General features: G+C 38.9%; 1 protein-coding gene and 1 non-coding gene across 3 annotated transcripts; both read right to left on the bottom strand.

Annotated features, from left to right (window-relative positions):
- Positions 1–859: 859 nt before the first annotated feature.
- On the bottom strand, positions 860–26019 carry egln2 (egl-9 family hypoxia-inducible factor 2). Of its 2 annotated transcripts, none has more exons than XM_058413666.1 (6): positions 25805–26019; positions 24035–25255; positions 5279–5398; positions 4962–5098; positions 3317–3384; positions 860–1876 (listed from the first exon to the last, which is right to left on the bottom strand). In XM_058413666.1, exons 2-6 carry the CDS (start codon positions 25100–25102, stop codon positions 1824–1826), a joined length of 1446 nt encoding a protein of 481 aa, XP_058269649.1. In that variant the 5' UTR covers positions 25103–25255; positions 25805–26019; the 3' UTR covers positions 860–1823. The 2 variants fall into 2 exon arrangements, with proteins under 2 accessions (XP_058269649.1, XP_058269650.1); XM_058413667.1 differs by lacking the exon at positions 25805–26019 and adding an exon at positions 25379–25736.
- Positions 11769–11956, bottom strand: LOC131368605 (U2 spliceosomal RNA). Its single transcript, XR_009207174.1, has one exon. It is a non-coding gene; the product is annotated as a U2 spliceosomal RNA (small nuclear RNA).
- Positions 26020–26559: the final 540 nt, after the last annotated feature.

The following is a 26559-nucleotide window of genomic DNA, read 5'->3' as shown; positions in this document are numbered from 1 at the left end:
AAAAACGGTTCGAGCATTGTGACAGGTTTAGAAAGCATTATACAATATAAGGCACAGGAGTTCAAATGTACAAAATCAGACATGTTTTTTAAAATAAATTCCGCAAACTGAGGAAAAAAATAATACGAGCAAATTCCTCCGTGATTTGTATTGTGTTTCAAAATTGTGTATTGCGTTTTACTGACCATTTCCAACAGCGGTCATGTTTTAATACCACCATTATCTACAATAAAGTGCTTGTTAATGATTTCTCTGACTATCTGCTATCATCTTATGAAAGCCTACTCCATCAGAAAACTAGTCTAGATTTGCGATATGATCAAATTTAAGTTTTTAAGAGAAATTTATTTTATTCCTCTGGATAACAACCAAGGTTTGCAGTTTCTTAATCACATTCTTCTTCATCTTCTGTCATTTATAAAAACGTACACAACAGGAATGTGTTCATTTTGTAGTGATCGTGATATAACACATGAACTATTGATGAAAGATTAACATGTGATGCTGTTTTGTTTTTCTTCTTACGTTATGAATGAAAAGCAAGTCACTGAGACTGTATTGTTGGACCTGCTTTAGTTTCTACTCATTATTCTCACCTCGACTCCAAGGGCTAAGCAGGAAACGTCTCCAGATAGACCGATAGATACAGACAAATAGATAGATAGATAGATAGATAGATAGATAGATAGATAGATAGATAGATAGATAGATAGATAGATAGATAGATAGATAGATAGACCCTTAGATAAGGGTCTTTATCATTGTGCTGTTTCAAAGTGATTACAATTTGTATGTAATTTCATTGATTTTGCATTTTAGGAAATGACAGCATAAAACAGACAGACTATGTACTCTGTGGTCTGAATGAGTTGTTTCTTGATTTGTTTAATGAGAGATTGTCAGCTCCCTGTTTTTCGAAAGGTGACTCGCTCAAGTGCTTCGCCATTAAAACACAGAGTGGCCTTTTAAAGACATGCTAGCACACTTCACTCTGTCTGTGCTTTCTAACAAGAGAAGGCCGTTTAGTTTAGAAAAAGAAAAAGAAAAAAAACGTTACAGGCATAGCCGTGAAATCACAGCTAACATTCTCACTATAAAACACAGCTGTAAAAATCAGTCACTGAACCCTGGTTTGACCCTCCTGCTGTACAGCCAAGTTCCGTACCAACAGTCATAAGGTTCTCTGTTCGCTCGGAAAAACGTCAGGAGTGTAAAAGTTCACTGCGTTATTTGGGTGTCGGAGTGGGCGCAGTCCACTGGGGGACGTTAACACTGATCAATGCTTCACTTCGGCTTACAATACGGTCAGGACCGATTCGGCCAGTCGGTCGTCACTTCCTCTTCTCCTTCCAACCCCAAACACTACTGAAAAGAGTGTCTTGTCCAAGAGGAAGTTTAAGGAGCAAAGAGAATCTGATTTATTACTATGAAAAAAAAATACGGTACGTACAGATAAGGGCAAAAGTACAGTAGTGATCATTTTCTAATACATTTTGGCAATTTTATTTGCATAATATTCTCAAGTTTGAGCTTTTCAGTAGTGGCCAAGCTGAATCTGACTGAGAGTCACTGCTCCTCCATTCAGCGGGCATCTTCTGCGAACTCTTCTCCATCCAACGGCCATAATTCACATTAAAGTGTTTCTGATTGGTCAGTCCCGGGCTGACAGGAGAAGGGATTTTTTTTTTTTTTTGTTATTGTTGCCTGCATTGGCTTTACTGCTCGTCCTGCCCCTTGTGTCTTCCTATGGAATCAGTTTTTCAGACAGCAGCATGGGTAGGCACATACATGGAAGGACACACCGGGATGCCTGAGCTGATGACTTATTTACTTTCTGCTCGACTGACCGGCACTTCAACCCCCTTCTGTCCCATAGCTGTAAAGGAAAGAGATATGAATATGGTTAGCAATGCAGAAGGAAATACTTTTTTTTTTTATTTTTGGTTATGCTCACTGAGAATCTGGAGAGGAAATAAAAAGCTTTTCTGAATTGGATCTACACACTGGATGAGTTTTCTGCTTTCTGCTATGGTCTCACACATGTAGCATAATAATAATAATAATAATAATAATAATAATAATAATAATAATAATAAGCAATACAATTCTTTTTTAGTTATCATCATAAATAGTTATCATCATAAATAGTAAAACTTCAAAGCTGTATATGTCAGCAATTATGTTAATGAACACTAAACACTGGTATCTAAAAGCATTTCCAAATCATTTTAATATAACAAAGGACATTTCAGCACATGGCAAACATGCAACATGGAGAAAAACTGAATTAATCTACGGCTTTTGCTGTACTTAGTATATGAAAAATACATTTAAAAAAAAAAACTACGTTTAACTGATTTGTCTGAATATTTAGTTGAGCTTTGTAGAAAATAAATTTTTAATATACAGCTCTGGAAAAACAAAATAAGAGACCACTGCAAAATAATCAGTTTTTTTTCCTTCCAGGTTCATGTATTGGTGAGATGAACACTTTTGTTTCATTTTTTTGTGAACTGCTGATAATATTTCTCCTAAATTCCAAATCTAACTATTGTTATTTAGAGTGTATATTTAAAGGAAATGAAAACACATCAAAATAACCCAAGATCATGCAGTATTTGCAGAGCTTTAATAACTCAAATAAAACAAAATGCAAATAATTTATAAACAAATTGTGTTAATGCCTTGGCTAAATAACATTAAGAAATCAGTATTTGGTGGAATAACCCCGATTTGCATGTGTTTTGGCTCCATGCTCTCCACCAGTTTTTCACATTGCTGTTGGGGAACTTTATACCACTCTTTTTGCAAAAAAGCAAACAGCTCAGCTTTGCTTGATGGTTTGTGACCATCCATCTTCCTCTTGATGACATTCCAGAGGTTTTCAATAAGGGTTCAAATCTGGAGATTGGGCAGTGGTCTCTTATTTTTTTTCCAGAGCTGTATTATATTTACTAATACACTCTGACCATTTCTCTCATCAACAACAAGGTGCTTCCAGCTTGCTTTTAGCACTCTACTGTAAACTCTAGAGACTGTCGTGTGTAGAAATACCAGGACACACAGTTAAAATGTCCCTCCAGTTCCTTAAAAGGTGCCTGGAATGGACCCGCATAGATAAACGCAACAACACTGCTCTCCTAACACCAACATTGCTCTGCTTGTTGTGAGTAAAAACACACCATGGTGTCGTTTGTTTTCTCCTGCTTTTCTGTTTCACTGACTTGCATTATCATTTAGTAACCAATATAAAGAGTTTCATGCTGCGTAATATCCATGCACTATTATTTTTAGTAAAGATTTTTCTGGAACTCACCTAGTCTGTACTTTTCCTTGGCTTTGGCTCGCTCTTTCGCGTCGAAGTACCAAACTGTGATGGCGTATCTGTGATACAAACAAACAAACAGACATGGTGAGTCCTGTAATTAAACATTCCTGCTTGCCAGTGAGTAAACATTTCAGAAATAAATTTTAAAGTCTAGTTTGACAAATCTTCTTTTCATACATTACAAGAATGTGTTTGCTACACCGCCTTTGTATATATATTCTGCATGGGATGTGTGACTGGGTGTCCGATGTGATAAAGGCAGAGCGGAGTGTGAGGCAGAGCTGGCTGAGGTCTACACGCAGAGAGCTACGCTGCGAGGTAGGCTTAAATTTGTTAGGCTTGTTTATTCCACTCTCTCGCTCTCCGCTCTATGAGCTCTGCTGCTCACTCAGGAAAAGCGTATTTCCTGTGCCCTGCCTCACCCCCCAGCTGTCACCATTTCTTACACACGAGACACCTACCTTCTTCTCAGCCACCTCACTAGAAGTCTTACTGTGTTCTCAAATACTAAAACCTACACAATCTTACACAGCTAAAATAAAAAAAATGTAAATAAAAGAAGCACTACAAAATTAATGCCTTAAAAGAAAATTAAATGCTGCATTTTTTCCTACAAAACAAACAGAATATAGCTCGCTGTAGCGCTTTCGGTAAACGCTACTTTCGATCTGAAAGTGAAATTACTCTTAATTATTAAAACTGAAAACAAAATATATACACATATCTAAACACAACGTCAAGCTATGAAGTGAAAACAGCTTTGTCCACACAATTTAGCTTCTTCGTTCTTAAACACACACACACACACACACGCACACACTAAAACCACCAGAAGTGCACATATGCGACAGCATGGATTCAATTTCACATTATTACCTAAACTACACTTAAAATAAACACGACACTAAGCAGTTGCTCACATATGTATATTATCTCTACATCAGGAGACACTACACTTCAGTTGCTCGTGAATTTCACGAATAAGCTAGGAAAGACTGGGCTAAGTATTACATCATGTTCTTGAAACCAGTAACGAAGAACTGCTGGGCTCATTAACATTAGACTAACTATAATACTGTGTAAACCAATAGCCAAGATTGTCATCAAACCAGCTCACATTATGTTAGCCAAGGACGCAAGCCAGCTGGCTAATTTTCACTAAATTAACTAATTCAAAATGAAAACTGAAGACAATATATAAACTCGCACTTCATTAAAGAAAAAAACCTAAACTATAGCGACACTGAATCACCCACACTCCAAGGTCAAGCATATAACCCAAACAATATTTAATAGGACAAAATGAGACTTTGTACCTGAGAAACTCATTCACTTATATGTTTTCTGGAAAGGTTAACAGCAAAGTGGGTGAGATTTGGAACTCCAAGAATGTGTGTGTGTGTGTGTGTGTGTGTGAGAATTAGCATACCATGCCTGGCTAGGTAAGAGGTTATGAAGGACTTGTGTCAAGAGGAAGCGTGTGAGCATGTGAGCACAAAAAAAGTCACAGATTACAAGGAAGTAAGAAATGTGTGATATTGTGTGTGTGAGATGTCAAGCAGCCCTGATGGAGCTCCCTTCTGTTACTGCACTACAGTATGCTCACTGTAAAGCAGTGCAGCAGCCAACTCACCGCGTAGAGTAGGCCGGCTTCACTTCGTGAGGGTTTCTTCTGTCTGACCAGAAAACCAGCAGGCGGTCAAAGAACGGCTCGATGTTCGCCACCACGTTCCGGCCCTCGGGGTAGATCTGCAGTAATCCTCCGTGAACCTGAAATACACAGACAAATCCACGCGAACAGATCACAAACGCTGATAAGACTCAAAAATCACTAGGGGATTTGAATCGTCTTTATAATATGTGTGCCTATTTATTTGTTGACTGTGTAATGAAACTGCTTTTGCAGTAAAACAAGCAGGTCTGAGATAAGCAGCTGAAATTATACTGCACCTTCACATCCCAGTTCTTATTCAGATAGTAGATGCAGGTGATGCAGCGTCCATCTCCGTTTGGATTATCCACGTGACGCACGTATTTCGTGCCGTTGCCAGGGTAACACGCCACCATAGCCTGAGGAGGAAAGCAGAAAGGTCATTCTGAGTAACAGTAGCAGACTAACTGTGGGTGAACAAAACACCAACTGAGCCTTCTTATAATCTAATCTTTTCAAATCCTGCATTATAGTCTTTGTCTGTAATTGCTTTATCTACGGTACATATACATGTATATACACTGTACATAAAGGGACTGTGACACGGTTCGGTAAATCATTTAAAGATTCGAAGCTAAAAAGAAATTAAACTTCACACCTTATGGGCGCATTTTCAATATAAAGGTGCGATTTATATGCATTACAATTCACTCTTGAATGATAATTAGTGCACAAAATGACATATTTAAGACAAAAATTGAACTTGCAGGTCAATTTACTACTCAGATGTATTTATTTACCTAACATTAAAAGAACAGGACATTATTAAACATTTATAAATGAGGAAAACTACAGCAGGATATCGCTGTCACATTCCCTGGAAACCTGCAATCAAATTTCAACTAGCGGATCGATGCATATGATTATTATCAGTCTAATAAACAGCCTAAACCTTAATGGTTTTATATAACAAAAAAACAAAATGAACTGAAAGCAAATTAAATCTTCAACGACTTATAACAACCTTGGGTCACATTAATCATTTTGGTTGTATTTAGACATGTTGCAAATGCGTAATATAAAAAATATATCTGATTTTACTCAGAGTTCATCAGGTGAAAAGGGAAATCTGGCCAAGATATGTAAAAACATAGATTTTCCGACTTGCATCATGCAAATAAGAACTTTTTGCTTTCAAATAAAAAGAAAGTATTTCATATTCGATCCATAGAGTTCAGATAGAGTTCAAATTTTTTAAGCGGACTATACTTAAAGATCTATAATATACAGAAATGATGTAACATTACGAGTGTCATGAAAACACCATAGCATGTTATAATGTAGAATTTCCTTCTGCAGGACACCGAGTGCCTCGAGACTGACAGTTTAATTTCCCCAAAGATCCCAAAATCTGGACTGTGGTGTGTGTAGCTGCTAAACTGTCCTGAGAGCTGTATTAGTTTAAATATGGTTTATGTTAGCAGAGGAGATTAGCACACACATCAGTGCAATGGGCCACCCTGCCCTCTAATCCCAAATTCTCTCTCTCTCTCTCTCTCTCTCTCTTTCACTCTCACACACTTTTTCCATTCCTATAAAAGGACAAATGCAATCTAGACCTTGACGATATTGTAAAAAAAGAAAAAAAGAAAAAAAAAGGTGTGTTTTTTCATTTCTGAATATTTCTGATATTTTTAGTTCTTACTTACTGCATTTGAAAAAACTGTGGAAAATGTACATGTGCAAAAATAACACCATGTATAGCAAATACTCCAAACAATGGTTCTTTCAACCAAAGAAAAATTTTTTGGAAAAAAAAGCGAAACAAAACACAATGCACTAATTTGCTACAGATGATGCTGTTACTATTTGTGCACAACTCAGTGAACCTTTCTCTATCAACAGTAAACGGTGACCATGTCTTACGTGACGTGAAATTTCACTTGGAAGTAATCTTGGTGTCTCTTCAACTCTGAATTTACAGCGTGACATGACTACACACCTGTATGTATATATATATATATATATATATATATATATATATATATATATATATATATATATATATGCCTGTATATAGAAATATATATATATATATATATATATATATATATATATATATATATATATATATACACACAATATAATTCCCTCTAAATGAGTGACACTGGATGTATAAATACTGACTGACTATACAGGGTGCTGTTTGAGAAGGAAAATATTCATCACTCAACACAGGTAGCTGCCTACCATTTCACTAAAGAAAAACAAAAAGTGGGGATTGTCCATGTTTTCCACTTTATCAGTCAATTATGGCATATTTCTGACCAATTGCAGCATTATATTTTATAGACATTTCTGACTTTTCAAACCTGCACTTCTCTAGAATGATATTCTCTCCTATATTCATATTAACTGAAATAATCACGAAAACCAGGCACCATTAACACAAACACAAGCAGCTTTGGATGATTAGGTCTTTAAGTGTAAAGCCCTGCTCGTCCGCTTTCAGGCATCTCCATGTCATGAGAATGAAGAGCATGTATCGGACCTGCCTCGCTGCACGTGCGCCTGAGCTCTGAGCTAACACAGCCTTAAGCCATGAGTCTGCTGCTGCAGGTTCTACTGCTGTCTTTGCCAGTGGAGGCACTTAATAGAAACCCCCTCTTTCTGCCAGGAGTGCAATTCATTTAAGACGCTTTCAGCTTTTCATTTTTACTCTAAATGAGCGGGACCGAAATAAGACGCATTACCTGTCTCAAGATCGTAATCTATTGTAACCCTGCCGATCCGTTCCAGCACTTAGCCATTAAAGATGCCGTCTCTGATTTGTGTACTTTGTAATATCTGCTTAGCGGATGAACTCGTACGGGAATAAAACATAAAATGACATAACTCTGAGCACAACCAGAAACCTTTTTAAAAACGGACATGCATGATAGCTTCGTTGTTCTGGCATTAAAATGGGAGTTTAGTCATCAGAGCTATTACTGATCAAGAACAACTTGTGCTGCCAGGCACACGGCTGCAAATGCTGAGGTCTAATGCTCTAAAAGTATATTAATATAAAGTGTCTAGCAATTACGGGAACAATTATGGGATTTTTGTTGCATTTTTGTTATATATCCACAAGAATTTTCTAATACAACATTTTTTTCATTTTCACCACTTGTGTGTTTAATTGTATTTACAGGTTGGGAAATCGTAATTACGATGTCTGTAGCTCACTTTAGTGACTTCAGAGACTTCATTCACTACAAACAATACAGCAAGGCTTTTACTCTTTTTTAACTTAACCAAACACATGATATCTGAAATCAGCTTTGGAAATGAGTAAACATTTCCATCTGAACAAATTTACCCTGATTCCACTATGTTGTGGTGTTTAACTCGTGTTTGTAAAGCATTGTACCTTATATATAACATAATTAACATCCATGAGAACCCCCTTGTATGGTGCTAGCCCTTTAATCCATATTCAATTTGACATGGCATGCATCAGCAGGCATGTATGGAGTGGACTGATGGCGTGGTGCACTCTTAGGTAAGGGATGTATCATCGGTAAACTGAGCCATCAGGGTTCCTGCGTTAGCTGGCTGATTTGGAGATAGCGTCAGTGCTTTATCAAGCCCCAGAGAAAACGCATCGTGCCTTCCCCACCCAAACAAGCTCTCGCTGTTATTTTAGCTCTGATCACGTATCACCACCCTCTCTCCATGTATTGCACAAAACCTTCTGCTTTGCTCTATGCATATGGATTCAGTTCTGCTGTATGCTGTTTGCTCAAAGCTTGAAATCCTTGGAATTGAAAAGCCTTCGAAAGCCATTTTCTTCATTTAAAATTCTGTCATTGGGTACAGTGGAATTTGGGGCATGGTTTGCAGACTTGATCGTTTACAACGGCAATGGGAGGAGGACGCTGCGGTCAACAAGAGGCTACTAACACTAATTAGTCAGAGACTGGATTAAGGCTGGGTGTCAGGATGATATCATTGGTGTTGTATTAGCTATGACTAATACATAGCTAATACAACAAGCTAATAGCTTGACATACAAGAAAATAGCTCAGTTGTGTAAAAAAAAACACTTGGTAAAGAAAAGCTTTTAAACAGCTCATGAAACATTAGCTAAATACTGTGTAAATATGTTTATGTTTGTTACATGTTTATAACTGTGTTATATGTTTTATTAACATTTAATTACTCATCATAACTTAATAAAATCCCTAAATTATTAATCTAGTAACTGGCACGAGCTACAAGGCCACAAATATGTTTTTTAAAAAAAAAGGTAAAAGGCAGCTTATGAGAAAAAAAACAGACCAAAAAAACTATTCATTTTATAAATCCATTTACATTTAATGCCAAAATGTAACCTAGAAAGTCAAAACAACTAGTCAGGTACTTCCTCATTCTCTCCTGCTGCTCTGATCAGATTGTCGACGTCTGTGTTTTAGACCAAAGAAGCTCAGAAATAGTGTTTTATGTTCAAAGACAGAAGGGAAAATTTGTTTTAAATGAGGACGATGGAAGCAGTGCTGGAAAAAGACCGACCACAAGAAACATGTAATCAAGACAAACCCTGGAGCAAAGGAATATCAACAATTGTGGGTTGTTGCTGTTTTTTTTTAAAGAATTATTTTTAGATATCACTCAAGCCTGCACAGAAGCACTAAAAACTAAGAAAGTCATTGAAAAAGAAGTAGATCACTGGAGTGCTGAAACCCTTATGGGTCACAGTTGAACTATTAGCAGATGAGCTATGGCTTCATAAACATCCAGTGACATGTCGAGGTTCACTGAAAATACTCAAGAAATGCACAATACACTAGTGAGGTATGTTGTATAACTCCGCTACAAACAAAGTGATCCATCAAATACTACCACAGCTTGATGTTTGCATAGAGAGAATTGAGGCTAATAAGCAAACCTGCTCGTATCCCAGAAAATTTACAGTAAGCGTGAATAACGTGGTATATAAAACAGTTTAAAACACAAGCAGGAGAATCCTGACAGAACGACACGGTCTCATCTGCCCCAGTTCTGTCTCTGTTGACCCGCCATTTTGTGTACTGTTTGCCCACGTCACCCCCCTATTCCTTCCAGTTCTTCTCCATTTACCATGTTCATTAGTTTCACCTGTTGCCTTGTCTCATTCATCTTTTCGAACCCTCTGTGTTTCCCAGTGTGTTGATCATGTGATACACAGATTTCCTTTGTTCCTTGTGTCTCTCTGGTGTTTTTGTTCGGCTTGTCCGTCTGGACTCTGATTATAGATGTACGCTTGCTGTCTACCTGCTTTTTTGACCTCTGTCTGGTGTACAGATTACTGAGTACTGGATTAGCGCAAATAAATAAGCACCGAGTACACGCTTTCGGCTGGGGCTCTCGGTTACAAATGAGGCAGCATGTTTTGTGATAACAGGAGAAATCGCTTTAAATACATAAAATAAGATGAAAAACGAGGCTCAGCAGCTTCAGCCTTCACTTCAAGAATCAACACAGCAACCTAAAGATCATCGATACTGGCAGGTGACATGAATGGAAAACAGGTGAAAGGTGGTGTAATGCTGCTTTTGATGGGCTCACTGAATGGTTTAGGGGTTGGGGGGGGGGCTGCAGTGGGGTCTTGGGGGGGGCATTTAGTTTGCTGGGCTCGCTGAATGGTTTTGAGGATACTGAAAATGAGAGAGCACCACCGTCATTAAAACACCAATTTTTGGAATTCGTTTGGAACAGTGGTTCAGGTACAGCACCAGAAACTTGGAAAACCCTTACTGAAGTATTCTGAAGCTGTTCTGGCCCTTATTAAAATGAAGACTGCTTTTTTTGCCCCTTTAATCTGCATGTACGATTTAATACTTCATTAGAGAAAGCACCAATCTGACACCCAGTATCGGATCGATGGAGGATCAGATATCGGATCCTGTAACAAATACCAAAAGATCAGAAATGGATTGGGAAAAGTCATTTAGTTTTAGAACCGGATACGTTGACATAAAGAGACTTGACTGTTTTTGTTAGGATTGATTACTATATTCATACTCTTTTTATATATTTACAGTGAAATGATTTTTGTGTGAAAGAGAGAAGAGCTTCACTTCAAAAAAGCTTCAAAAAAAAAAATGGGACAGGAATCGATTTCGCCTGAAACTCAAGGTTTCAGCAGCAGAAAAGCAAGAGTGGTATCACACTCTTTCTCCTTTAAATAGATGTTCACTCAAGATGTCATATGATCAAAAGCTCTGACTCATAGAAAGCCTGAAAACACGTGCATGTGAGACAGAAAATCAACAGCTTTATCTCTTACTGGAAATGAATCCACTATTAATCATGAAAGTACTGAACGTTTTTAAGTAATAAAAGATTAACCATTCCTAACTTGACCATAACTACAACAGGCTCTACCATCATATTTATCATTTACTCTCTTGCTTAGCACAAGCTGTTGAACGAGGTGTTCTTAAACAGCGTGAGAAAGAGTAAACCACCTGAACGCAAACAGCTCATAACGCAAACCCCAAGTAGGACAAGAAAATTCATCCATTCTTAGACTTACTGCTATTCTTTTCTGAAAGATTCTCCTGAAATGATTCTTAAGGAGTCATAATAAGACTCTTTTTAAAATTCATTTTGGGAGTTTAATCATGAAGAAGCCTTTATTATTATCATCACCACATATACATTACAGCACAGTGGAATTCTTTTCCTCGCTGAGGAAGTACCAGAGTACAGGGGCAGCTATGCTAACCATAACCTTCTGATGAACCACCCAGAGCCTTAACCACCTGAGCCACCACTGCCCAGATACTGCAATACCACGTCAATGCATGGAGCGGACGGAGCAAGCCCCTTTTTCCAGCTCCCAGCTCTAAAAATCCATTTAATATAGAGTCCTCATTTAGAGGAGGTATCAGATATTAACCTGATAAGAACAGACACTACACTTGATTTTAGCCAAAAGGCAGAGAAGCGATCGTTTCAAAGATGCTGTATTTTCATGTCTCGTATACTCATGAGCAATTTTCAGAAACACCTCTCCGAGCCAAAAAGTCTTGAAAACAGGTCTTGCAAAAAAACTGGATCTTGATTTATTTATTTTTAATATGTAGACCTATGATTCAAACAGTATTCATACACTGAGATCTCCAAAATTCTGCTTGAAAACCAGTATGTAGTTGCACTAAACTACGCAATGTGACTTATAGAAATCATATAAAGTTATAAACTGAACTGAATTGAATTAGTGTATGATTCTAGAGTGTATGTCATGCTGGTGTTGTGTAAAGATAATCATTTACAAAATTTCACAAGCCCGTAAGGATGTACCACCTAGGAAGTACTTTCCACAGGTGTGTATAGATTTAGGCATGAAATAAGTACTTGGTACTAAGTACCAACGAACTTGCACGTGTGAAACACACAAACCCCAGAGCCGAGGTGTAAATGGGTGCAGAATAATCAGAAGTGAATGACTCTTTCATCTTATTTAGAACAGGGTGATCTTCTAAAAGAACCCTGACTGCACACATTTTGTGCTGTGATAAGAACAGAACTGCAAGAAAGAAGGACACAGGAATAAGATAAGACCATATAAATACAGGGACACGAGGACTGCTGCTCGGGGCAGAGCTAACGGCTCTGTACTCGTAGAACATTTCGAACCGTCAAAGTAAAAACAGTATTGAGAGTCCCAGGCTTTGTTAAAGGCTATTTTTCTCCTATCTCGTATGACTGGTGCTCTGCTTTGAGTCATCTTTTTTTATTATGCACTAAAATGCCATGCGTCATCTACTCTATTGTGTTCATTTAATACACATGACACCATTGACATCCGAGTCATATCTTTACACTCATTTCCTTTCATCCTAAAAACAAAATAAAGATGCCTATTTAAATAATATACTACATGGTCTAGGCAAAATTACTTTTTTTAAAATGCCACGCTTCACATCGATTTGTTTCTACTCCAGGACATTTTTGTTGTTTACAAGTTTCCTGTTATTATTTATTTATTTTATTTTTTTAAAGATATACACAGGCCAGGCAAAACATTATGACCACCTGCCTAATACTGTGTTGGTCCCCCTTTTGCTGCTAAAACAGCCCTGACCCATCATGCACTGTGTATTCTGATACCTTTCTATCAGAACCTGCATTAACTTCTTCAGCAATTTCAGCAACAGTAGCTTGTCTGTTGGATCGGATCACACGGGCCAGTCTTCACTCCCCACGTGCATCAATGAGCCTTAGCCGAACATGACCCTGTCGCCGGTTCACCACTGTTCCTTCCTCGGACCACTTTTGATGGATACTGACCACTGCAGACCGGGAACACCCCACAAAAGCTGCAGTTATGGAGATGCTCTGATCCAGTCGTCTAGCCATCACAATTTGTCCCATGTCTAACTCACTCAAATCCTTACGCTTGTCCATTTTTCCTGCTTCTAACACATCAACTTTAAGGATAAGATGTTCACTTGCTGCCTAATATATCCCACCCACTAACCGGTGCCATGATGAGGAGATAACCAGTGATATTCACTTCACCTCTCACTGCTCATAATGTTATGGCTGATCAGTGTATCAAATGTGTTGTGCATTTCCTGACATTATTTAAGGCATACATGAATAAAGTACTGTAGCTAACAGTTACAGTATTAGCTGAATTTAATAAACGAAATAATTAAGACCTACTTGTGTTGAAATGCACGACCTGAAGAACACTATAAATGTGTTTGTGCATGTTTGTGTTTGTTAACTTTGCAGCCTGCAAAGCAAATTTTAAACCTTTAACTTGGAGAGCAGCGTTCAGTAAATCAACAACGTTTAGGAACCGGCTGAAACGAAATTTTTGCTCATTTATGTGAACTTATATTTTGTGTTTCAGCAAATGTCAGTTAAGCTAATACACTTGTTAACTTGTGTTATTTATGGTGTATTAATGCTGACGTTTGATAATGAAATGTTAAGTCACACAGTAAATAAATGTTGGTTGATTAAACCTTATCGTAAAGCATTGCATAAACCATTATCAATACACATCACTGAATAATTGGCATGAAACTAATACAATTCTTCATTTTCTTTATTTCTTGTAATACCTGGACCTGAATTTTAGCTTTTACACTAGGGGGGAATTTCCCCCCTTACATGGCACACATGGGGATTTACAGACTTGAGGAATGGGTAAGTTTTGACACATTTATCAAAATGAATCATCTTAATTTATTTAAGTCTACAGGGAGTTTAAGTATGACCTGTGTATTTTCAGTTCTTCACTTTTGCCATGCTCTCCTCCAGACTGATACTAAGAGCTCTGTTTAATGCCTTTCATTTTTATCATTCAGTTTCAGTTCAGCTGAATTAAAGGCACTTTACTTTCCATTTGATTTCTCTGTGACTTAAATCCTTCCCCTGTCTCATTGTCAGGAACAGCTGGACAGTTCCCTGCCAGGCCCAGAGAGGGCGCTGGCAGGTGAACCTTGGAAGCCTGCTTCTTTGTGTGTCTTTTGTTATGCCCTTCCTATTGTTCCTATCCTGATTGTGTCACCTGTATCCCATTAGCCCTAATGTCTACCCCTATAAATAGGGATCCTTGTGTTTGTGTCGTGGTCCATGATTGTTATCTGTACCGTGGTTTCTGTTGGGGTTTTGTTTGCTAGGTTCCATGTCCAAGCTAAGGTCTAGGTTTAGTTTAGTTTAGTTAACCACGCAATGTCTTGTGTTACGTTTGTTTCCCTATGTCGCGTCTTAAATGTAATAAAAGCAGTGCTTCGCTGAATCCTGCGCATGGGTCTCATTACACCGTGTGCTGGCGTGCGCGCACACACCACGGGCGTCTGGGTCGAGCCCCGCATAGGGCGGGGGTCCCAGACGTTACACTCATCCTCTTCATCAGTTTTGATCTGGCCAGTTCATTTTCTGCAAGGTAAGTAAGCACATTTAAGTAACCCCCTTCAACTCCTCTTCTCCCTGCAGCTGGTCAGTTTGGACAACAACAGAAACGGTGACACGGTACAGCCACTCATGCACTGCAATTTAATTCATTTTTAATGATTCAGATAAAAATTGTACATATGTGACTTCGAGTTGCTTTGATTGTTATGCACTGAATGAATAAGGAAAATCTCGGCCTCCTAAAGATATAATTTTAATAATTTTTTGTTTCAAAAACTTTACTTATTTATTGAAGAAGTTTTACAAACAATTTTCAAACAAATTCTTACAAACATAATGCTTTAAATATAAATATAACACGCAAGATATACACCAAGCTGTTGGCGTCTTCCTGCAGTTAAAATATGATTTGGATCATTGGGTGTTTTTATTTGTCTGATTCATTTGTCTCTTGCCACATCACACAGCAAAATAACATTTTATTTTATATAATAAATATTATTACTATTTGTTATTTATCAAATCATAATACAGTGTGTAACATGTCTATGACAGCGAGTGGCTGAAATTTGGTACAATGAAGGTGTATTGCATATTTACACACTATTCTGTAGTATAAATATCGTGTGTTCACAGACAAAATTCCAACAGGAAGAAGCGCACTGCAAGAACCCAGATGATACACTTATTCACATGAAAAAAAGGAAGTGTGAAATGTTGGACACTTCATGCACTCAGTGGTGGGAGTCATCCTAAATATGTCTTTCTTAAATAAGCCCACATTTGTTCCATTTGAGACAATACTACCTCTAGAAAATCCATACGCTAGGTGGTAAGGTCAGTAGTGTGTTATAGTGTACAGTACGGAATTTGGGACACAGCTTGTGTCTGGTCTTGTGGTGGTCTCATTTTCACACGCTTCTCACAGACTCAACCCTACATGCCCTACAGCCTCCAAGACAATTTCACAATTCCCTTCAATTTTTGGAGTCAGTTGGTTATTAGCTCACAGTTGAGACCGTGGTGTGGTCGAGGCTGTCAGAGGAGGAATCCCTGTGACTCAGCGCAGCCAAAACCGCTATAAAGTCACGCAGCCGCCCTGCTTTTTCTATCCAAACATCACAGATATGACTCAGTCTTATTCACAGTACTAGATTCATTGCCTCCTACTTAATACCGGAACCCGGGTTTCTCTCTGAAGCTCACTGCAGGCTTAACGAGGATGAGGAGGTTTTATGAAATATGCAGATCTTCTTGTGAAGTGTGAAAACTGACATAAATTCTAAACTAACAGTGTGGTGACATTTGAATGCTTAGACTACCGTGCTGGCGTTAATGGAGTTTAATGACATCACCTCTGTTCTTGTTGTTTCACTGACGTGTGTGTGTGAGTTGGTTGGTGTAACATGCGATATAATTGACAGTATGCAGCACTCAGCGAAGTGGGAATGGGAAAAAACGCTCAGGCGGTGTTTCTTAAAAACAAACTCCCTCTGTCTGTCTCTCTAACGAGACCCCCCCCCCACTACCCAGCATCCAACCATCCCATTCATCTGCTATGTTTTACAGTCACATAAGCGGGGGGGGGTCATTTAATAGCGTCTTTGTGCTAAAGGTTTAGCGTAGGCAGAAGGTGGGACGTGGCATGGGCATTATTCAGGGTATGGCTACCCTCATCACAACCTCACCTTCTGCATGTCTTGTTGCCAGGGAAACACAGGAGAAATATTTTTGCCAACTAGCAGGAAAGGACTTGATAAGGCACCAGAGCGCGCAAAATGGGGAAGGGAGGAGGATCAAGCGGTTAAAAAAAAGAGAGAAGGATAGAAAGAGAGAGAGAGTCAGGGAGAATAATGCAGGAAGGAGAAGGCAACCGCTTGCAGGGACTAGCAATTCTGGTACAATGATATTACGGATTAAGCCACAACACTATCAGATTTTCTCATTTTGTCACATGCGCTTGACCTCCTTTTCCTCTCTCTTACACTCAGCAGAGATCCCAGGCCGAGGGCTTTTAAAATGTTTGAAGCCAGAAATCGTTTTAAGTGTAAATTAAATGTTATGGAACAACTCGGAGCTGATTTAGTCCATAAACATTATTTTATTTGTTTATGTTTTCAGTTGCTGAGCTTTATATTAAATCCATTAGAAGGCATGTGTCCAGACAAACAGGCTAAAATGAAGTCTCCAGAAGTTAATCAATTGAGGTAGAAATTGTATTAACTGTGGTTTACCACAATTATCATTTACTGGAGAAAAAAATACCAGTTCTTCTATAGCCGTCTTCTACTTGCCAAGTGACAAATTATTGTCATTTTGTGTACCAGGGCACAGATGTATTATAGCCATGGTATTATTATGTCATTTCTCCTGAATGACAGAAAGCAGCCTTTTCTTACGTCTAGTGGGTCATAATACATGTAACATTAGGAATGGGAAAATCCATTGTTAGATGCCTTGTAATTCTCTCCCGAATGACCTGACTGATACGGAGTATTAATACTGTTATCAAACTTTTACATAAGATCCAGCACAACTCATTTCCCTGCTCTAATACAATGCTACTAAACCCCTCACATGCTGCAAAGCAGTTTACAAAAAACTGATGCATTATTTTGGAACTTATAGGACGTGCTGTGAATATGATACAGTGCCCCAATTCAAGTGATACTGAATGGCTTTTTGTTTGTTTTTACGTTCACACTAGAAAGTGACAGACGATCATTCACTGACAGCGTGACAAGCAACGTCTGAACTGAGATGTTCTCAATTCTATGCTAATTAAGGCAGAACTGAGTGAAGCAAACGACTGGTTTGAATTCTTCCTCGGCCAAATCCTGTGGACTAAAAGTAAATCCCACCTACTGCTTAATACGCACAAATTTAAGAAAAAATTTGGGTTCTTGGGAATTATGGGTTCAGAAACCTTACTGTCAAGCTTTGGTTAAATGTGTGTAGAGAAAAATGGAGCTTTGAGCAGAGATCATATGGCCAAAGGTATGTACACACCTGGTCATCACACCCATACCTGCCCTAAACTGTTCCGATTGTTTCCGATATCCTTGTGCTGTAGCATTGTGAATTTCTTTCACAAGATCTAAAGAGCTTAAACGTGCTCCAGTATAACAATACACCTGAGCACAAAGTGAGGTCTATAAAGGCATGGTCTGCTAAGGAGGAACTCAAGTGACCTTCACAGAGCCCTGAACAAGTTTGTGGATGAAAAGGAAGGCTGAAGCCTTGCGCCCAACATCACTGTCTGAACTCATTAATGCTCTTGTGGCTGAACGGGCAAATCAACACAGCCGTGCTCTGAAATCTAGCAGAAAGCCTCCCCAAGAGTGTCAGTTATTATAACATCAAAAGAGGACTAAATATATAACACAGTGTCCAAAAAGCAGGCTGGTCAGGTCTCCACATACATTTGGCAATATAATATAGCTAGAACAATTTACTAATTAAAAAAAACTATTGCAAAGCCTAGCATGGAACATGTAAATGAACCAGTACATGTCCACTACTGCGGTCACTATATGCCCACAAGTGTCAAAGTGACGAGCAGTTTGTCACATAGGGTTGAACATAGGTTTATTATTAGTTACTGTTGGGATGTCAGCAACCATGGTGTGTATATTTTAGAGAATTATTATTATAATTATTTAAAAACCTTACATAATTATTTAAAAATTTATTTTTGTTCAAAATAAAATGTCAATTATTGTGTGTAATTCAATTTAATTTGATTTGTATAGCAAATTTGTCTCAAAGCAGTAGTTAGCCCTAATGAACAAACCAGAGGCAACTCAGCGGCACAGAAAGATAACCCTGAGACGAAAATTACAAAGAAACCTTGAGAGGAATCAGACTCAAACAGGAAGCCATCCTCATCTGGGGGACACCGGAGAGTGTGATTATTAATCATTTCCCTTCTATAACTGTATATAGCCAAGTGGAATTGTGTAACCGGGAGTTTTTGAGCAATTTATAAGTATGAGTAATGCTAATGGCCATTTATATCAAGGCGCCAATAATTGTGCAATGGACTGTATGCCTGTCAAGTGTTCGAGGAATGCAAGGTGGGCATCATGGAGAAAAAAGAACCATGCGTACTGGCATGACACGACTAGCTCAAATAGCCGGACCTGCGTCACCGGAGCAGCTCTGCTCCTCCCTGTCGATGTGGGCTGACTGGCATGGTGGAACACTCACAGACTACATCTGGGTCAAATACGTCACCGTGCATAGCACAACCTTTCTGAGTAAATGTGTTTGCTGTTTGGCAAGCGGAAAGTGCAATAACCTTCAACTGCACCGTGTTTGCAACATAAAGTCAGACTTGTTTGCTTTATGAGATTACTACAATGACCACTCTACAATGTTTTTCTGAACAATCTGTAATATGTGGTTTCTTTTCCAAAGGACAGTCTCGTCTACAAGTCAAGTTTCGATAACTGTTTACTCCAAGACACAAATACACAATGTAACACAGCATGACAAAATACCAAAACACGCTCACTTGTAGGTTGCAGCGGCAGCAAGAATGCATTGTTTTGGTACAGGGTTGCAGGTAGATACTGACAGAAATCTCTACAAAACCTGAAGCTCTGATCCTCAGAGCTGATAGGATAGCTGCTGTGACACTACAGGCTGCTCGCTGAATAAAGAAAAACATTCAGAGCGCTAAAACCAGTGGACTTGATTACATCATTTCTCCCTGCTCATAATTTCCTTCCAACTTTTCACAGTCAAGATTAAAGCTTTGATGTCTGCCATTGTTTACGACAATCCGTATTAGTTGAGTAACGCATAAATAAAAGCTTTGTGTCTGGGTTATGAAAAAGCACTGCAATACAATAACTCATTAAACCACTGATCCTTTCGCATTAGTTTCATCAAGACAATATCCTGGAGAGACATCTGGGCTCTAAACGGCCCACCTCTCCTAATTAGCCTCAGTGTAGAACGAACATGGGCATACATCTTCACCATCACAATTTCGGTAATGAGGCAACTAGGACTGCACAAAGTAATAGAAGATATGCGATGAGGCTGCTTCCCTTCACAAGCCAGCCACTACTGACTATTATAATTACACACAAAATCAACAAGCACAGCTAGATAATAAATCTACAGGTTGTAAATATCCAGTCAAAGTAAAAATAATAGAGGCAGATATGAAAATGAAACTGAATTGAAACCACGTACATCACATTTTGGTCCAATGTATCACTTGATGACAGCCAGTATAAGACTCTGTGTATGTGTTTTCACGGCAGTAGACTATGAAGTGGAAACCAAAGCAGAGCAAAACAGAGTTATGAAATAACTGAAGTCTGGAAGAAAGACCTTGCTTGAAACTCCACCTTCTCCCTAGTTAGCCAACTTCCTATAAAATCTGATTTCTCTGTCTTTCTCCATGAGTGATGATGTTTCTGCATGACACTGATGCGCCGTCCACTTTTCTCATTTATTTCAAAACTCAACACGTCACACAAAGAACTTTTCAGCCATCATCACGCTCCATCTGAATTCTTTGCATAGCTCTGTGTTTTAGCCTGCAATAAACAACCACACTCTCAAAAGCAGCAAACCTGTGCATTCACCTTCCTCCTCAATGCAGTCTTGTTCTTTCTGCACTCACAAAAGTCCTAAATCAGTCTAAAAATCCATTCTGGTAAACAACACTAGGACTAGACCTCTACAGATAGATCATTTTGCCGCCCTATGTGGTTTCTCTCTCATTCCTCCAAGCTTCTCTTCCCCGTTCGTCCAAAACACTCCCTCACACTTATTATAACACCCTTACCTTCATCATTCACCAGAGTCTTACAGCTGGCCACTCCACTTCTGCAGACAGTTTATAACACAGTTTACAACACTAACATCTCACCCAACAGAAAAATGTCAAATATACAGGTTTACATCATGATACTGCACCAGCAACTTTATGACAGGTTTATGATCCCTTGTGGGCACGTACCATCCTGACACCTTTCAAGCTCCTGATTCCTCTTCATCAAGAGACACTCTATACCCCGTATACTGATATACCTCTATACTGCTAAATTATACTGATCCCAGCCACAACTAGAATTTAACCATTTTCCCCTAAAAGCTAAGATAATTTCCTGTTTCAATTCACCATCATGTCTCAGCATTATCCAAGACAATTCTGATACACAAGACTATAAATTAACTCCTGTTATTCCTTCAGCCATGTACACGCCGTCTTCTCCTCCACACTTCAACTCCTTCACCTACCCAGACATCTAATGCACGGATCTCTAACAGACATTCCAGCAACCGCCTCTCTATCCATTTTGCCAAAATCACTCTCTTGAGTAATGCGAGTCTTTGACACATAGGAGTCAATGCCTGCTGTCTTTTGGGGACATGAACGACCCTAAAGCCATTACTTCACTACCACACGACCTCAAGTCTCGGCTTTCACCCTACCACTCTACAAGTTCGTCTGGCTGCCATTAACCTCAAGTAGGTCTTTAACGAGATCCCTTCATGCCTCTTCAAAGCACTTGATCACATTTCCAGAAAGTAACATCCCCAGAAGTTTATCTCCAAGGCACACTACAGCTACATCCAGACCAAGATACAGAGACTCGAAATTGCTCTTCATATTTGTCTGTCAGAGGACATGCTCTGCACTTGCATGCAAACATACAGCTTCATGATGTCCTACACAGTGAACCCGGAAGCCATCTGACGTTTGCACTGAATCGAAAGAAGCTGGATTTTAGTTGGATCATGGGAGCATATTACTGTGTAAAAAAAAAAAAAAAAAACCCTGAAACATCATATCGCCATTTACAAATGCTTAAGTCATTTGTTTGTCTGGCCTCTTAAATCTGCGAGAAAAATGACATTTGAAAAGACTGAGAAACTTTGGCAGACACTACACTGGCCTACTGCTGAATTATTTTGTGCCAGTAAAGAAGTGATTCCAGCCAAAGACATTAATCAGGAAGTCTGTGCGATCAATCTACTGGTCACAGCCACAAAAAGACACCATAAGTGAGTACAGACTTGCATTTGTTTTTATAAACGGCAAGTATTTTTCTGGATATTGTGTGAAAAGCAAGCACATCGTTTAGATTAAATTTCATATCAGAAACTATTTTATCTGTAAAATACAGGAAAAACTCAGGTAGTAATGGGTTGAGCAAAGATATAGCTCTGAATTTCTTGAACAAAATTTGCAAAAAACACGATATAGAGCTGAGCAAATGCAAAAGGTGTGTTGTAAATAATATATAAGATAGAACCTTATTAATCCTAAAGGAAATTCATGATACTATAATTTTTAATACTAAATACTATAATTAATAAACATAGAGAGATTAAGTATATGTAATTGTTCCCTTTTGACTTTTCAGACACTCTGCAGTGTCCAAGTGACTTATACAACCAAGTCGTCTCATTTGCCTAACTAAACAATGTTTAAGAAAAATAACAAGCAAACACAGCTGACTAATATTTACAGGAAAAAACAATTCTTTCTAATCTTCCCAGCTATCTGGGCTAATAATTTCTTTGAGCAACCACACCACATGTATATCTATAACGGTTCAATAAAGAGAATAATAACATTAGCAGCTGTTACTAACTAATAATAAAAATATAATTAAAACTGTAATAAAGTAATAAAATTACTGTTATTAACTAGTTAAATAATTTGTGCTTTAGTGCTGCAATTGGATGTTTGTGTGACTTTCAGGGTGAAAATCAAATGATTATAGAAAAGCTTATTTTAAACATTGTCTACAAAACTAGAAACAAGCATCATTTCTATTAAAATTATAATAATTATATATATATATTTATTATATATATCAATATATAAATAATATACAGGGAAAAAATTAATATTAATTTTATACATATATATATATATATATATATATATATATATATACATATATATATATATATATATATATATATATAAGATATTTTTTCCTTTATATTATATATGTGTTGATATTAATTGAGGGCCTTTCTGTACTTCTGTACAACCGAACAGTAAAACCCCACAACCATGAAGGGGAATTATTTGGTTTCAATGGTCTGTTCATCTAAAATACAAGCTCACAAGGCTAACTCCGGGTTCGTGACGCAGACATAAGCCCACATCACTGCGGTAGTTCTGCTGCCGCACTGTTTTACTATAACCTTTGTTCAAGGCTCTGAGGAATTGGTCTTGATCAGAGCACCAATATACAGCAGGTATACCAGGTACATCTTGTGAGATGTTTGTTTTTTTTCACATGAATTCATACACACAAACACGTGTGTGTATATAACATGAAATGCTATGATTTTAATCAAATTTTTAATTTTAATCTAATATTAACGTGGAATTTTCCACAAATGTTCAACCATGATCAAACCACAAAGGAAATTTTCAACACACTACTATCTACTGACGTAGGAGAATGGAACAATTGTTCACTCAACATTCACATATAATAGAAGGGCATTTTTCATTAATTCTGTCATTCTTTCCATTCAAACATGGGACTTCTTTTTCAGATAAAAGAATTTATGCAATTTACTCTATCCTCCGTTGTTCCAATGGACAAACGTTACCTAAAACTACATAAGAACATCTTCAGTAACACATTTTCTCATGACTGTTTCTCCTTTTTTGTTAGGCTGTAACAATTTTTTTGTTGGATTTTATTTTGTAATATAGTTAAATATTTTATGAATTTATGACAAAATCTAACATCTACCCTTAGGCTTTCATTATCAGTGAGTTTTCAATAAACAAGTTTCTCTCAGGTCAGGGAAATTTGTAAAAAAAAAAAAAAAAAAAAAAATTTGTCTGTGATAATCCGCTACAGATGTAGTGGATGAAGAATACGTTGAAAACCATAACAGTATCCCTGTAAGAAAACTAGGTGTAATCATGCTCTGGATAGGAACAATCATAGCACATCACAGGTCTCAAGCCAGTGACCTAGTGTGAATCCAGATGACTTCCCACATTCTTCATACCAAAGTGGTTTAATTGCATATTGCACATGAACAAAAATGAGATGCAATCACTGTGCACATGAAATGCATAAAGGACTGGATTGCTCTCTATCCAGACACTGATATTTGGTTACTGATACACGCACGGGCCTAGAACTTACCTTAGTACGGCCATTAATAACATAATCCCCAAGCTGTCCGTTTGCTGAACTGTGCATGACGGCTTCGTCAACATGAGCCATGAGCATGCCAATGGCCTCACAGCCAGGTTCTCCTCCCTCCACCCAGGCTATCTGATCTCCGCGGATGTTCTTGGATGGGATGCTCCTCTGACTCACCAGCTGTCCTCCACGAAACTTCCCACTGCGATTCAGCATCTCCACCTCCTGCAGCACCCGGTCACCAAGTTCTGGGCCCAGGAAGTTATCTTTAACACAGATGCCATAGTATTTCATACAAGGCACTATGTAGAGCTGGGCAATACTCTCCATGGACCAGCTGGACGCGACTCCACCCGCCGGCGGGACAGAGGGCACCCCAGGTCGTCCTGGGATCTGGGTCACCACACTGTGCCCGTTCTGGTGGACTCGTCCAGGAGAGGACACATCGTTCGAGCTGCTACAGTGATTCTGGTGCTGGCTGTTGCCCGCACAAGGCCCTGCAGACTGTGTGCTTTTCACGTTTTCTGTTTTCGAGTCATTTTCCAGCCGCCTCCTTTTGCAGTCAGGAGGAGGGCTGAGGTCTTCGAGGCGCTTCGGTGACCCCAAATCCACTCGGGCTTCATCTGAAACCCCAGAGACAATCTCATCATCTCTCAATCGCTGACTTCTGCATTTCAGATCTCCGTTTGATCGCTTCACCAGGGTGGAGTTGTCAGCTGGCCGCAGGGTGCTGACGGCTGGGCCGTTGGGCGTCTCGCTCGGTCCATTCTTCTGCCTGCAGGAATCAGCTTGTAAAGGAAATCTGTTGTAATTCTCACCTACAGCAGACAGTGATGATACCACCTCACCGTTGATCTTCGGTTCCTGCTTCAGAGCGGAGACTCCGGATTTGGGCGTTATACCCCCCAGGAGCTCGTCCGCGGCAGACGGGCTGCAGCAAGTGGCCAGGCCCATGGTCGCCGCCGCAGAAGTGCCGCAGGCCGTTTCCTTCCGCTCGGGACAAACGCTATCGGGTCCGTGAGACGAAGAGCTTTCTTTTAACAAGTCCCTACTGTCAGAGCTCTCCATTTCATCTCGTCTGCTCCCGGATGCGCACGTAGCTCACGTCCGATCCTCATTTTCTACCCAGTGCTTCGTGCACATAGCCGCTTGCTGCACAACTGGCGGCGCTGTTAGCGTTAGCTCGGAGCCACGGGACCGTGGCCAGAAATTTCCTTCACGCTGAATGAGAAAACATAAAACATATTTAGTGCGTCACTTTGAAATATTCGGTAACAGTTACGGGCGAGCGAAAATGACACCGAAATGCGGAAAGGGTCAACCTTTCAATCGCACCTAACTTACTTTCACCATCAGTTCATGTCTCTCCGCTCAGTTCGCAGGTGTGAAAGTCGCGATAAATGATATTTTCCTACACGAACTTCTTGCATTTAAAGCGCATTATGTCCCTTTTGTCTTAGTTACTCGATTAGACAAGTTTACAGTAATTAATAACTAACAAACACACAGAGACCAACAGTCAGTGACCAACACCAAACTGTGATCTGTAAAACACAGACATTTACAGGAAATATTTAGAGAGAAGATATACTGCAGGTTCTTCTGTAGGCATTATGTCCAAGATATTATCTCACTCACTGATACTGAACTGTATTTATAGCATTACATAAAAAAAGACAAAAAAGTGAGATGTGTACTATTTATCTATATATCTGAGATCCATTTAAGACTTCTCATGTGTTTGAAAGGAGCACAGATATACCCGCTTACCTCCACACATGCGCTGCTGTATAAACGACCACCCGGCTATCACACAAGATAGGGCACTATAGAGACATTTCACGGCTGTCCTTTTAGCACTACGTAGTGCACCACATAGGGTGTAAATGCAATTCTTTCTCGCCCTATGTAGTGTACGTATACCACGAGTAAAGACTAGTTAAAGATAGAGCCGGCGCGCGTGTGTCTCTCCCTCGGCCCCTCCCTCTTTCTCTCTCCATCAGCGCCTCTGCAGCTCACACGTGCGCACCGATCACGTGACAGAGGGCCCGCGCGACGACAACAACAAATAAATCTTCATACTTATAATAAACTATAAACTTAAATTCGCTCAGCTGAACAGGGTAGAAATGTTCCTGGCCGTAAATATAGTTTTATGCAGTGGTTCTTGGGCCAGAATATATTGCAACCAACAAAATTCAAGTAAAAAAAAAAGAAGGGAAAATGAAAGGCACAGTTCAACTCTAACAATAAATAACACCTTAACTAATGCTTCATTAAAACACATTTTGCTTGTAATAGTACTTACTTAAAAAAATAAAATAAAAATGCTCCAGCTTCCCAAGGGATCTCCTGTGTATACCTCTCCTCATGCCATTTCACAAGTTGATAGGATTTAGATCTGGGATCTTACAAGGCCATTACAAAATGTTGATCTTCTTCTTCTGAAGCCATTGTTTTGTTGACCTGGTTTTGTGCTTTGCCGTTATCATGCTGGAAGATTTCTTCATCTTCACTTGTCTAAC

Source organism: Hemibagrus wyckioides, linkage group LG17 (genome assembly GCF_019097595.1).
Source record: "Hemibagrus wyckioides isolate EC202008001 linkage group LG17, SWU_Hwy_1.0, whole genome shotgun sequence".
NCBI classification, from domain to species: domain Eukaryota; kingdom Metazoa; phylum Chordata; class Actinopteri; order Siluriformes; family Bagridae; genus Hemibagrus; species Hemibagrus wyckioides.
Note: the sequence above shows the minus strand (reverse complement) of the source record. Positions and strands in the feature narration are given on the sequence as shown.

Coding starts and splice junctions, on each gene's coding strand:
- egln2 (XM_058413666.1), bottom strand. CDS start 25,102: ATGGAGAGCTCTGACAGTAGGGACTTGTTAAAAGAAAGCTCTTCGTCT. Junction 3,385..4,961: donor AAGCCGGCCTACTCTACGCG/GTGAGTTGGCTG, acceptor TTTGTATCACAG/ATACGCCATCACAGTTTGGT. Junction 1,877..3,316: donor CAAGGAAAAGTACAGACTAG/GTGAGTTCCAGA, acceptor TTTCCTTTACAG/CTATGGGACAGAAGGGGGTT.